Source organism: Betta splendens, chromosome 16 (assembly GCF_900634795.4).
Source record: "Betta splendens chromosome 16, fBetSpl5.4, whole genome shotgun sequence".
NCBI lineage: Eukaryota > Metazoa > Chordata > Actinopteri > Anabantiformes > Osphronemidae > Betta > Betta splendens.
Genome location: NC_040896.2, coordinates 1,845,612 through 1,857,936, shown reverse-complemented (window position 1 = coordinate 1,857,936; position 12,325 = coordinate 1,845,612). Strand labels below are relative to the sequence as shown.

The following is a 12,325-nucleotide window of genomic DNA, read 5'->3' as shown; positions in this document are numbered from 1 at the left end:
CAATAAACATTTTAACAATCATCTAATTGTAATATTTAGCTATTAAACCTCTGGTTGAATTTAGTAGATATTTGCTCATAATATCAACTTCATATCCTAACCAACACAGATGAATTCAGACAGGTTTTTGAAGGGTTGAACCTCACTTTGCACGGACATAACTTTGGTTGTGAATTGGTGCCATATCAAACTAAACTACCTTCTGGGTGGCAGAGCAATAAAAGAACAATAAAGTATGTATATTTATATCCAACTGATCAATTTATTATTTTTTGTTTTTTATTACAAAATGTAAATGTGCAGAGAAGTCGAGCAAGAGTCAGCTTAACTGTCAGATCTGTGGAATCCAGTGAGCACAAGCTGTGGCTGTTTGGTTCAGTGCTGGAAGTCTACGCAGAGACCAGACTGAAGAAAACAAAACTCAAAAACACATATAAACATTAGAAAACTATACACAGTAAATGTGCTTGAGGTTATTTCTGCATTAAAAATATTTTCCAATTTTACATAAATATAGTCGAAGCATATGTTCACTTACTCAAAAAGTGTTTCCAGATACTGTAAAAACTTGTGGTTCAGTGGTTGAACCTGACAAAGGAGAGGGAACAAAACCTCGAAGTAAACAAGAAAACACAGCAATGGCCTGAAAATACTACAACCGCATACAGAAAATATTATGCATATCACATCTTCTTGGGCCACATGCGTTCCTCTACACTTTGTAATGTATGTATATATAATATACAAACCCTCAGAGTCGACTAATCCCATTAAATCACTGAAATGACTGCTGCCAGGAGAAATAAATTAAGGTAAATGACACTGCCACCACAGAGGAGCAAACTATAAAACACAAAAACATAACATTTAACATCAAGGCTGCTGCAGATTGCATCATGTAACACAGGCATTCTTGTCCTGATACTGCTTTAAACTGATATAATGAAGACTTTAAAATAAGCAGCAGAACACAGTAGTAAACACTATTTCCGTTCTAACACAGGCCCCCCCCCCCCCCCCCAGGGCTCCTGCTGGAGCCCGGGGGGGGGGGGGGGGGGGGGGGGGCTCCAGCAGGACAACACATGGTCAAATCAACAGGAAGGGACCAAGGAGCTGCAGACTCAAACATACAGCAATCTGGGTAAATACAGTGGTTCTGTATCCAAGCCAGCGGCTCTAACCCAACCCTAAACCCTGGTTTCAGACTGTTTAAAGTAGAAATGTAAGTGTACCAACAGTAGGGCCTGCCTTGTTTTATTTACATTGCTGCTGAAGAGGTAGTTTCACATATAAAAGGGGATATGAATGCTGAGTTAGACACAACTTTTCTAACTGTTACACATACAGCAATGTCATTTAGACTTGAGAACATAATACCCCACAAAATCAAAGGAAATCCTGCTGTAGGCACAGTCTCTCAAACATAAGTGTTGTAAAGGCATAGTAGAACTGAGGCTCTGAGAGGAGCTGGTGGAACAGGCCCAGCATAAGAACGGCAAAGTCCAAGAGGGTGAGAGGCCAGGATGGAGGACAGGCCGGTTAAAGCTGGAAACCCTCCATGGGCCCTTCCTGTTGGAAGACAAACTGGCCTTGGCTCTGGTCCACATGTGGAGCCAGGCTGCTGTCCTCCTCCTCCACACCAAAGTAGTGTTCAACCAGGTCAAAGGCTTTCTGGTAGATCTCCTGGTTCTCGTGGCTCTGCAGGAACTCAATCTTGTCCAGGCCTGAAGACACACAGATTGTAGAGGTTGGTTTTCTGCTAAACAACAGGCTAATCTGCTCTGATCTGCTCATGTACAGGACTTTTCCCAAACGGATCCTTGTTAGAGGACATTTTTTCTCATTCATTTATGCTGCTGGTGACACTAAACACAGAAAATTTTCACATGAAACAGCTAAGCAGGTAAAAACCCTGGGAGTTTGGGTTACCACACCTGACTGGTCTGGGTTGACCCCGAATAAACTAGTCTGATTGTTTTAAGCATACAAAACTTAGGCATGAGCGTTTGAGAACCTTCAGCTGTGTGTGCATGTTTTCAGTTGTGTATAACTGTTGTGTTGTGGAGTGGTACCATAAGCCTCCTCAATGAAAGCACAGTATGGGTTGATGCCTGTTCCATTCTGTTTGGCCTCTTGTTCTCCAAGTCTAAGAATGTTCTCTAGACCATTCAGAGACACTTGCACAATCTTGGAGTCCATCACAGTCAGAAGGTCACACATGGGTTTGATAGTATTCAGAGACACCAGATATCTGTTCACACAAAAACAAATGTTATTTGTACTTTCAGTAAAATGCTGAATCTTTACACATTTCCTGATAATTGTAGCCCTGTCCATCACATTGATGTTTTTTGAACGCACCGTACTTGTGCAGGAGTGCCCCCCGAGGTGGCATTAGTGATAGCCCATGCTGCCTCCTTTCGTGTTCGAAATTCTGCCTTCTGAAGGATCTCAATGAGTACTGGGAAGATGTTGGCGTCAATCACATTCTGAGAAACCAAACAAGGCTGTCAGCACACAGGACAGCAACACCTCATCACACATCAATCACCACCCTCTGGCCAGCCGGGTTCTACCTGAATCTGAGCTCTGTTTCCTGCAGTTATGTTGGACACTGTCCAGCACGCCTCCTTCTTGATGGACTCCTTAGGACTGCTAAGGAGGTGGAGTATACACGGCAGTGCTGAACAATTCAATATTACCTAAGATGACAAACAGATATATAACATATCAGTGGGCAACACTTCACTGATTGTAAATTGGTGTGTGAGGGCGCTTCTACCTGAGTCTGGATGTCATCTCCTGTTACAATGTTGCCCACTGCACGTAAAGCAGGAGACACAACCTTATAGTCACTGTGCCTGTGGAACACAAACACAAGAGCAGCAAGGGTCACGTGGGAGAACTGTGTGCTCACTTTATCCAGCTACAAAAGTCATAGTAAACACATCACAAAAGGGCTTTCTGGAAATTAAACTTACAAAGCGTGACTAGATACATACATAGTTAACAATGAAAGACAACTGCAGAAGCTGTGATTACAGTCTAACATGATCGAAAGAGAAGTATCAGATTAACTATGCACTTAGCTGCTGTGTGTGGATGACATGTACATATTTCATCACTCCGTTGGCATCTCATGTGCAGAGGGAGTCTATGTTTACAGTACAACACCCCCACCGCCAGACAACACATGCTAATTGTGTTGCTCTTGGAGAAGGAAAGTCTTCAACCCACTATGAGCTGAATGTGGGAGCAAACAATGCCAAAATTCCTCCCTGCCCTAACACCTTCTAAATTTATTTCTGTTCAGGAATGTGTCATAAAACAACACAAAGGCAGAGGTTAACATCAACAACTGTTGATATCAGTAACAATCAGGTTAAAGCGACTACTGAAACATTTGGGAGCCTGACAACTGTCACACCCAACATAGTGAACATCGTGCCTCTAGTCGTTTTATCAGCTTTACCAATTCTACCTTTTGTAACGGTAGTTGAGAAAAATGCAAGTAGGGAGTAGGAATCTGAGTAGTGCAGCATAGCGCATGTGGCAGATACTTAGAGCATTTACTGAGTCAAACCAACAGTTAAAACAACATGTGAATTAACAGGAATACTATTAAAGCTCACGTAGGTTGTTCTGACAACCAGGTAACTAGTGCTCAGTCAATTTCTTACATGAGCAGCTCCACCAGTCTGCGACAGACCCCAGAGTCAATAACTGTCTGGATCTTTTCATTGGGACCATCAGACAAATAGGACAGAGCCCAGCAAGCATCGGCCAGCACATCTGAGTCACTGCTGAACAAAAGCCTGGACAGCACACTGAGACAGGGAGAAACCTGGGAAATTGGAAAGACAAAGAAACAAAAGATAAATACCACATCACGATCAACTAGTGCAGTAAACAGACACTTCATAAAATGACTTACCTTTGCAAAATCTGGTGGTGGGTTCTTCCCTCGGCAGAGATTGGACAAAGCCCATACTGCATTGCGGGTTGTTGTAAGACGGTTGGATTTAGCAAGTAGCCTGTGTGTGGAAAATATATTTTTAAAAGCCAGCTGTTATGATGTGATGTCTGACGAGCTATGACAGAAAGACCAAAAAACACTTACTGTTGTAAATATGACAGGATGCCACAGTTGAGCACATAGTCCCTGCACTCAGCATTATCTCCTGCTATGTTCCCCAGCGCCCAGACTGCCTGAAACCACCACACACACGCCATCACCATTGAACATCTGGGACAGTTACTGGTTCCACCGTCCTGCCTCTGATCATTTACGGGTCCCACTGTCCTGCCTGTGTCCAGTTACTGGTCCTGCCGTCCTGTCTGTGATCAGTTACTGGTCCCACCGTCCTGTCTGTGATCAGTTACTGGTTCAATCATCATGTGTTCAATTCTTGGTCGAACCGTCCTTTTGGTATTCAGTTACCCGCCCCGTCGTCCTGTCTGTGTTCAGTTACCGGTCCCACCGTCCTGTCTGTGTTCAGTTACCGGTCCCACCGTCCTGTCTGTGTTCAGTTACCGGTACCACCGTCCTGTCTGTGTTCAGTTACTGGTTCAATCATCATGTTCAGTTAATGGTCTTCTCATCACATTTTCAGTTACTGGTCCCACTGTCCTGTCTGTGTTCAGTTATTGGTCCATCTGTCCTACCTGAGTTCAGTTACGGAACATAGACAGGATGTTTGGACCAGTTTTTGAACACAGGCAGGATTTCATCTTTAACTCCAAGCATTGCTGATTTCCCTTTGAGCTTTAGAAGGATAATAAACTGACACCGCATTAGGCCCCTTGCTTGGATAAGGTCAACTAGATTTATGCTTCGATATAATAAAATTTAATAAAAACATTTAGACAACATTTGTCGAGCTAAAGTTAAAAACATCAGAGACGTTCATGGCCTCTGCGACAGACCCCAGAGTGAACATGCCAATGCATACTCTAGACTCTAGAATAAGAACTCTAGAATAAAATTTCTTATGTTGCTTTTTCTGTTATTTGTCGGCTCTCACCTGTTCCTGGACATCCTCATACCCAGAGTTCAGCAGCTCAATAAAAATGGGAACAGCTCCCGTTTCAATTACCACCTTGGTATGCAGAAAGGTACCCGATGCAATGTTGGTTAGAGCCCATGCTGCCTCAAACTAGTGGACACACACAAAACACGCAACTGCTTTTTTAGTTAACATCGCATGAAAATATTCCATTTAAAAAATAACCATACCCACCATGTAATCTAATAATCAATAACAATAATTATAAATAATAATCATCATAACATTATGAACATTGTAAAGTCACGTCCACTCTGTCCCTCTCTACACAAATAACATCTACGCATCCACTAGAAAACCAGAAACTCAAAGTCAACATGACTAAACCTATGCCCTCACCTGCAATGTGCAGTTTTCATTTCTCTTCAGGAACTCCACAAAACGAGTCACGACCCCAGGACTGGAAATAACCTCATCAATGGGTGGATTGGGTTCTGAGCACAACAACAAAGCACAATTCTTTGCATTTCACTCAATTACAAGATATAAGTGATCTGATGTTCCATCGAAGGAAAAAAGATTGGCTTAAAACCTAACAACATTTTGGAGGTGTTGTCATTATTTAATGTTAGGACAAACCCTTGGACAGCAATTTTCTGAATTTTTGTGTTGCCATTAGCTGCTGGTCTGGGTCTTCAGAGAAGATCATCTGAATCATATCAGGCATTATGACCCCTTCCTGCACAAAGACCTGCATTATTAGATAAATACTGAAGCTTGAAAGCCGTAGACATATATGTATCCAAATAAAAGGAACTTACCCCCTCAACAGGTACTGTGGAGCTGATATCTGGATCCTGGATTGGACACTCCAACATTGACTCGTCATTTGTTGGCACACCTACATTTCTCCTCTTAAACAGCTGTGAACACAGGTCACATGATTAAGCTGCTGCTTTTATTTCTACCAAACTACATTCCCACACTAAAACGGAAATGGCCATCATATATTCAGTGCCTTTCTCTAATATTACTATAAATTTAAGTGCTCAATTACTAAATTCACTTTCTCAGACCTATACATCCCAAATCTAAAAATTGTCAGTCTGTTTGAACATCAGTTACAGTAACACCAATACAATGTAATAAGATGGTTGTAAATTCATGATATACAGACCAGAACAGATTCATAGTATCGTATATATACAGTATATCAATGAATCAATTGCATACACAAACCTGCGACAATGCAAACATGTTTCATTCATTCATTCCATTATAACAAAGATTATTTCACAATCTAAAAATAACAAACCTGGGATGTTATCACCACCAAAGTGAGCTCACCCTAAGTGGAAGTGTTCAATCTGGGCCTAATAATTTTCTGTCCCAATTATTATTAAATAATTATTATTTAACAAATAATAATTTTAACAAATTATTATTTGTTAATTATTGTTACAAGGTCTCAGGTGTAAATGAACCAGGTGAGTTAATTTTGGTGTTATTGCTCTTACTCTCTCGTACAGGTCAGTTTTCTTTTCTTTTCTTTTCAATTCAATCTATATAGCCCCAAATCACAACATAGTTGTGGTACTTTACAAGGTAAGATTTAAGACCATACACACCTAAATCCAACAAATCCCACATACGGCAAGCATTTAATTGTAATTAATTACAATTTGACAGGAACAGTGGAGAGGAAAAACTCCCTCTCTAACAAGGAAGAAACCTCCAGCAGAACCAGGCTGGATGTGGGCGGCCATCTGCCTCGACCGGTTGGGGTGAGAGGATAGAGAGAGTGAAAAGCACAGCAACAACAGAGCACAGGCAGGATGGTTGGATCCTCAGATGCCTATCACAGACACAAAGCTCTAAGTCCGATGATACCTATAGGTGAGGACAACTACTAGAGAGAGTTCCCCAGCAGTATATGTCTATTGCAGCTTGACTAAGAGATGGTTCCTTTGACTAACAATCATTTCCAATGACCTGAACCATCTCTAACTATACGTTTTATCAAAAAGGAAGGTTTTAAGCCTAATCTTAAAAGTGGAGACTGTCAGCTTTTCTAACCTGAAAAGGGAGCTGGTGCCACAGGAGACGATCTTGGTAGCTAAAAGCTCTGCCTCCCGTTCTACATTTAAAGACTCTAGGAACCACAAGTAGACCAGCTAAGAATGAGGCTTTCTGCTGGGAGCATAAGGAACTATGAGGTATTTTAGACAAGAAGAAGCTTTATCATTGAGTGCTTTGTAGGTGAGTATGAAAATTTTAAATTCTATCCTACATTTTACAGCCAGCCAGTGCAGAGACGCAAATGTAGGATATGATGTGATCTCTCTTTCTATGCCATGTCAGAACTCTGGCTGCAGCATTTTGAATAAGCTGTAGGCTTTTTAAAGAGCTGTAAGGACATCCTATCCTCACAGTAGAATCTGAAGCTAATGTTATGTCATCCAAGGTAGCTATGTGATTTAATTGTGTCTCAATCAATCAATCAATTTTTAGGCCCCGTGATAAGAACCTCAGTTTTATTTAACAGTGAATTTAGTTGAAGGAAGTTTTGGGACATCAGGGATTTGAGGTCTTTTGAACAAACTTGAACAACAAACTAGTTGTTCTGTTTCATTTGGTTCCAAATACAGATATAACTGGAGTGTCATCTGCATTACAATAAAAATGTATATTACGTAATGCTAATATTATCACCTAGAGGAGACATGTATAGATTGAACAGCATTGGACCAAGCACAGAACCCTGCGGTTCTGCAAAATTAATCCTGCATATGAAGGATTAGTCATTAACATGAATAAACTGGAATCTGTTCAACAAATAGGATTTAAACCATGCCAGTGCTGTTCCTCTCTGTAATAGAATGTTGTGATCAATTGTATCAATTGCAGCACTAAGATCTAAGAGAAGAGGACAAGGACAGAAACTAGACCATTGTCTGAAATGAAGAGAAGATCATTAGTGACTCTAACCAGAGCTGTTTCTGTGCTAGGATGTTTTCTAAATCTTGTCTGAATTCTTCATATAGGTTAATTCTACTCAGGTGGTCAGAAATTGAAATGTGGGTCAGTAGCATGAGGGCAAGGAGAGACGGAAACTGCTGCTAACTCTGCACATGGTCCCAGAGGCACACATGGTAACTGTGTTTGAATGTTGTTGATGCTATTTGATGTGTACCTGTAAGTGTACAGAGCATTTATTTCATTCTGTCATTCTAGTTTTCACAGTGTCTGACGATGAAAAGAGCGCAAATAAAGAACTTTAAGACATCAGTAAAGTTCTCTAAGTAAGACAGCCGTATTGGTAAAGTTCAAGTTGGTGGATCTAGACAATGGTTTCTGTCATTTAGAGGAGGATGCTGATAAATGTTTTCTCTAATGGTGAGAATTGTATTAGTAAAGTAGTTCATAAAGTGTATATATATATATACATATATATATATATATATATATAACTATTTTTTAGAAATAGAAAGCAGAATATTGGCATGTGCATATGTATGCCTTTATTATGAAGCCCATAAAAAGCTCTGGCAAAACCAAATACCTTCAAAGTGACATTTGATCTGTCATTACATATACACACCTTTTTTGAAAGGCCCTAGAGGCTGCAACACCTAAGCAAGAGGCATCACTAACCAAACATTGCCAAGAACACGAAGGAACAAGTAAACAAGTAAGGGACAGTGTTGTTGAAAAGTACATGTCAGAGTTAGGTTATAAAAAATATCCACATTTTTGATTATACCCAGGTGCACCATCAAATCTATCATAACCAAATTGAAAGAACGTGGCACAACAGCAAATCTGCCAAGAGACGGCCGCCCACCAAAACTCACCAAACGGGCAAAGAGGGCATTAATCAGAGAGGCAGCACAGAGACCTATAGTAGCCCTGGAGGAGCTGCAGTGTTCTACAGCAGAGACTGGAGTATTTGTCCATAGGACGACAATAAGCCGTGCACTGCATAGAGCTGGGCTTTATGGCAGAGTGGCCAGAAGAAAGCCATTACTTTGTATAGTGCATGTTGACCTTTTCTGCTATTTTGTCCTATTTGTTATTTGCTTCACATTAAAAAATAAAACATTACAAAGTTGTGTGGGCATGTTCTGTAAATTATATGATGCAAACACTCAAACAATCCATGTTAATTCCAGGTTGTGAGGCACCAAAACACAAAAAATACCAAGGGGGGTGAATACTTTTGCAAAGCACTGTACGTGACAATGAGGCAAAAGATGACGAAATCACCTGCTTGAATCTGGCAGATAACAGAGGGTTTGGGGGAAGAATTATTAAATTGTCAATTTAAACCCCATATGTCAGGACAAAATCAAGGATATGATTAAAACAATTAGTGGGTTCATTTACATGCTGAGACAGTTAAATGTTAAAAAAGTCTCTCACTACAATGACTTTATCTGTGCTAAGTCAGATAGAAAATTAAGAAAATTCAGTTTTAAACTCTGAATATGGAGCAGGAGCACATTAAACAATACAAAACACAATTGGCTTCTTGAGTTTTATGTCTGGGTGAGAATGAGTTATAACTATGTTTAGATCTAGGATTAGTAAGTGAGTTATAAATTGCTGCTACTCCTCCACCTCAACCTGGACTTCTGGGAACATGATAGTTGATGTGATTCAACTGATGTGGAGTCAACTGGTTTAAACTAACATATTCATCCTGCTGTAGCCAAGTTTCAGTGAAACAGATCTACGTGATGGTGACATATCAAGTCCTTTAAAAACAGGGATTTAGACGCAAGAGATCTGATATTTAATAAACCAGATTAAATTCAATTATTATTACTTTGTGAGAGGAATCGTTTTGATGTTTATTAAATTCTGGTAAGTCTTCTTTAATTTGTTTGTGTTTTTTATAATTAAGGTGGTCGGGGAGCAGTGGCATGTAAGACTGCAACTCTGCGTCCTGGAAGTTCAACATGTCACATGGAAAGAATCTGAAGAAAAACTGTTACTCTACATAAAGTTGGCTCAGCAATAAGTAGATCACACAGAACCTGAAACTGAGCTGCAGCATGGTGGACAACAGCCTGGTCAACCTGTCAGTGCTCAGACCATACACGGCATCATCTTAAGCTGATGCAAACAGTTTAAGGAAAAGCAGACTGAGGATATGCATTCCTTCAACCATATGCTTCGGACTGATGAGACCAGGTTGAACTTACTTAGTTCAGATGGTGTCAAGCGTATGTGACAGCAAAAAGGTAAGACAAGTCTGTCTAGCTTACAATCAAGCGTGGTGGTGGGAGTGTCTTACGGATTAGGAACCATGGATTCCAACATGTACTGTGACATACTGAAGCAGAGTATCATCCCCTGCCTTCTATGATTGGGGCACAGGACAGTACTCCAACATGATAACACACAAATACACATTCAAGGCAACAAGTGTCTTGCTCAAGGAGCTGAGGGTAAAGTAAAGGTGATGAACTGGCTAGGCATGTCTCCAGACCTAAACCCTAATAAGAATTTGTGACAGTAACTGTAACTTTATTTGTTAAGGCCTTAATGTCCGTCACACATTCCAGCAATGTCTTAGCAGAGAAATCATCATTCTTATTAAGTGGTATATAAATCTGACAGTCATCAGCATAATAATGAAAAGAAATGCTGTATCTTCTGAGGATGGAACCCAGGGTCAATTAATATATAGAAAAGAGGATAGGACCTGAAATAGAACCTTGTGGAACCCTACAATGTGGCTCATCCATGAATGGAAAGTGGAGGGGCACAGGTTGCTCTCAGTGTGGCTTTGGGTACTCTGATACACCCTCAGTTCTTATTCTAAGGATTTCCCATTTGCATTCGCTGTAAGAGCATGTAAACAATATAGGACTTGAGTTAAATGGTTCAGGGTTAACAGTGGTTACCTGCTCCTCCCTTTTCTGTTTGCGTAGCTGAATTCCTTCTTCTTCTCTTCTTCGTCGCATCTCCTGGGGATTTAACGCTTTGTTCTTATAGCTTCTCATCCTGTAGTTGTCCTTCCCCAGACTCGCCATTGTATCTAAAAGTCAGTTAGAATAAGGTGCACTTCCTTAACAAAAGTGAGAAACATAAATTTAAAAACAAACTTTAAAGTGAAATTTAAGGTTTGACTATAGATGTTTTTACAGTAAAGCCGTGTTAGCTGAAACTCTAATAACAGTAAAAAAGCAAATACAAACAACAGATTCTAATCATATGTAATAAGAGATTTAATAAGAGATAAACTATTATGAGAAAATATGAAAGACATTGTCTTGGAACACGTGGGAAGCAATCTACGTCATTATAGTATTGTAAATTATTAAATTATAAACAATCTTTACACACATTTATACATTTACACATAAGGAAATGCAAGGTTCTAAATCAAACGATATCGTTAGGAAAGTTAGGAGGAGAGGTAGGGCAGATGCGTTTTACAATACACATCCCTTGCTACATCACTGTCGCTGCATTGTTTTGTATGACATTAGCCATATGACAACGTCCATTATTAATATTAATGAACCTTTCAGTCACTACTAAGTACATAGCGGACTGCATTACATTTATTTTCACTGTAAAACTGTAGAAAATTTAATCTTGATGTTTGTGCTTCTGACGCACTTCCAGAACATTTGCTTTAGTTTAAATTGCTCTCAGTACTGCATCAAAAAGTTGTTCGGATGCGCTGTCAAGGTCGCACAGTGACAGAGAGCAGCTAGTTCAGTGTCCAGCACGCGCCGCTTTGCGTTCACGGTCCCACTACGCTTTACATGCTAACTACATCGTTGACAGCCTTCACTGCCACTACAGCCAAACTGCTCGAGTTCAGACGAAACGCGGGCAGCTGATGTCCGCCCATCCTGTTAGTACACATTTCCAAGACGTCTTTGTAAAATTACACAAATGGCCAAGCGTCCCTGTGTAGTTGAAACACCAGACCTACGATAGGCGGCTTAGTTACTGGTGCGTAGTGTCAGAGAGAATACAGGGATTTAGTTGCAGTTATTTTTCTTATCCTACTTCTAGATGATACATTCTTACCCTGTGTAGATACAAAACACCTAAAATGCGTACATGTATTAAAATCCCCCAACCTCCGTTTTTTTCAGTAAAATGGCGGCTGCCAGACTGTTCCCACAATCCCTTTCGTGTCAACAATACCTTACGTAACTCCCATCCGATGTCGACCGGTAAAACTAAAGGCACCGGTGTAATTCACCTACTGATATCTCACAAAATATTTTGTTTTGGATTGTATCTTATTTTTGAAAAAAGTCCAGCTATGTTGATTAAAAACTGTCATTGTT

General features: G+C 40.3%; 1 protein-coding gene across 6 annotated transcripts; it reads right to left on the bottom strand.

Annotated features, from left to right (window-relative positions):
* Positions 1-238: 238 nt before the first annotated feature.
* kpna5 (karyopherin alpha 5 (importin alpha 6)) lies at positions 239-12,318 on the bottom strand. Of its 6 annotated transcripts, none has more exons than XM_029128749.3 (14): positions 12,180-12,318; positions 10,919-11,052; positions 5,828-5,929; positions 5,646-5,757; positions 5,406-5,500; positions 5,025-5,156; positions 4,121-4,209; positions 3,935-4,034; positions 3,681-3,844; positions 2,783-2,861; positions 2,577-2,702; positions 2,362-2,489; positions 2,073-2,251; positions 239-1,724 (listed from the first exon to the last, which is right to left on the bottom strand). In XM_029128749.3, the coding sequence occupies exons 2-14, from the start codon at positions 11,045-11,047 to the stop codon at positions 1,540-1,542; spliced, it is 1,620 nt and encodes a 539-aa protein (XP_028984582.1). In that variant the 5' UTR covers positions 11,048-11,052; positions 12,180-12,318; the 3' UTR covers positions 239-1,539. The 6 variants fall into 6 exon arrangements, with proteins under 6 accessions (XP_028984582.1, XP_040923675.1, XP_028984580.1 ...); XM_041067741.2 differs by having other exon boundaries at positions 5,646-5,745; positions 12,180-12,315; XM_029128747.3 differs by lacking the exon at positions 12,180-12,318 and adding an exon at positions 12,060-12,175.
* Between the last annotated feature and the right edge of the window lie 7 nt (positions 12,319-12,325).

Excerpts from the sequence above, each read along its gene's own strand:
- kpna5 (XM_029128749.3), bottom strand. The coding sequence starts at position 11,047 with ATGGCGAGTCTGGGGAAGGACAACTACAGGATGAGAAGCTATAAGAAC. Across the intron at positions 5,501-5,645 it reads CAGAAAATTGCTGTCCAAGG|AACCCAATCCACCCATTGAT; the intron begins GTTTGTCCTAAC and ends TGTTGTGCTCAG. Across the intron at positions 4,210-5,024 it reads ATGAGGATGTCCAGGAACAG|GCAGTCTGGGCGCTGGGGAA; the intron begins GTGAGAGCCGAC and ends TGGTGGTTTCAG.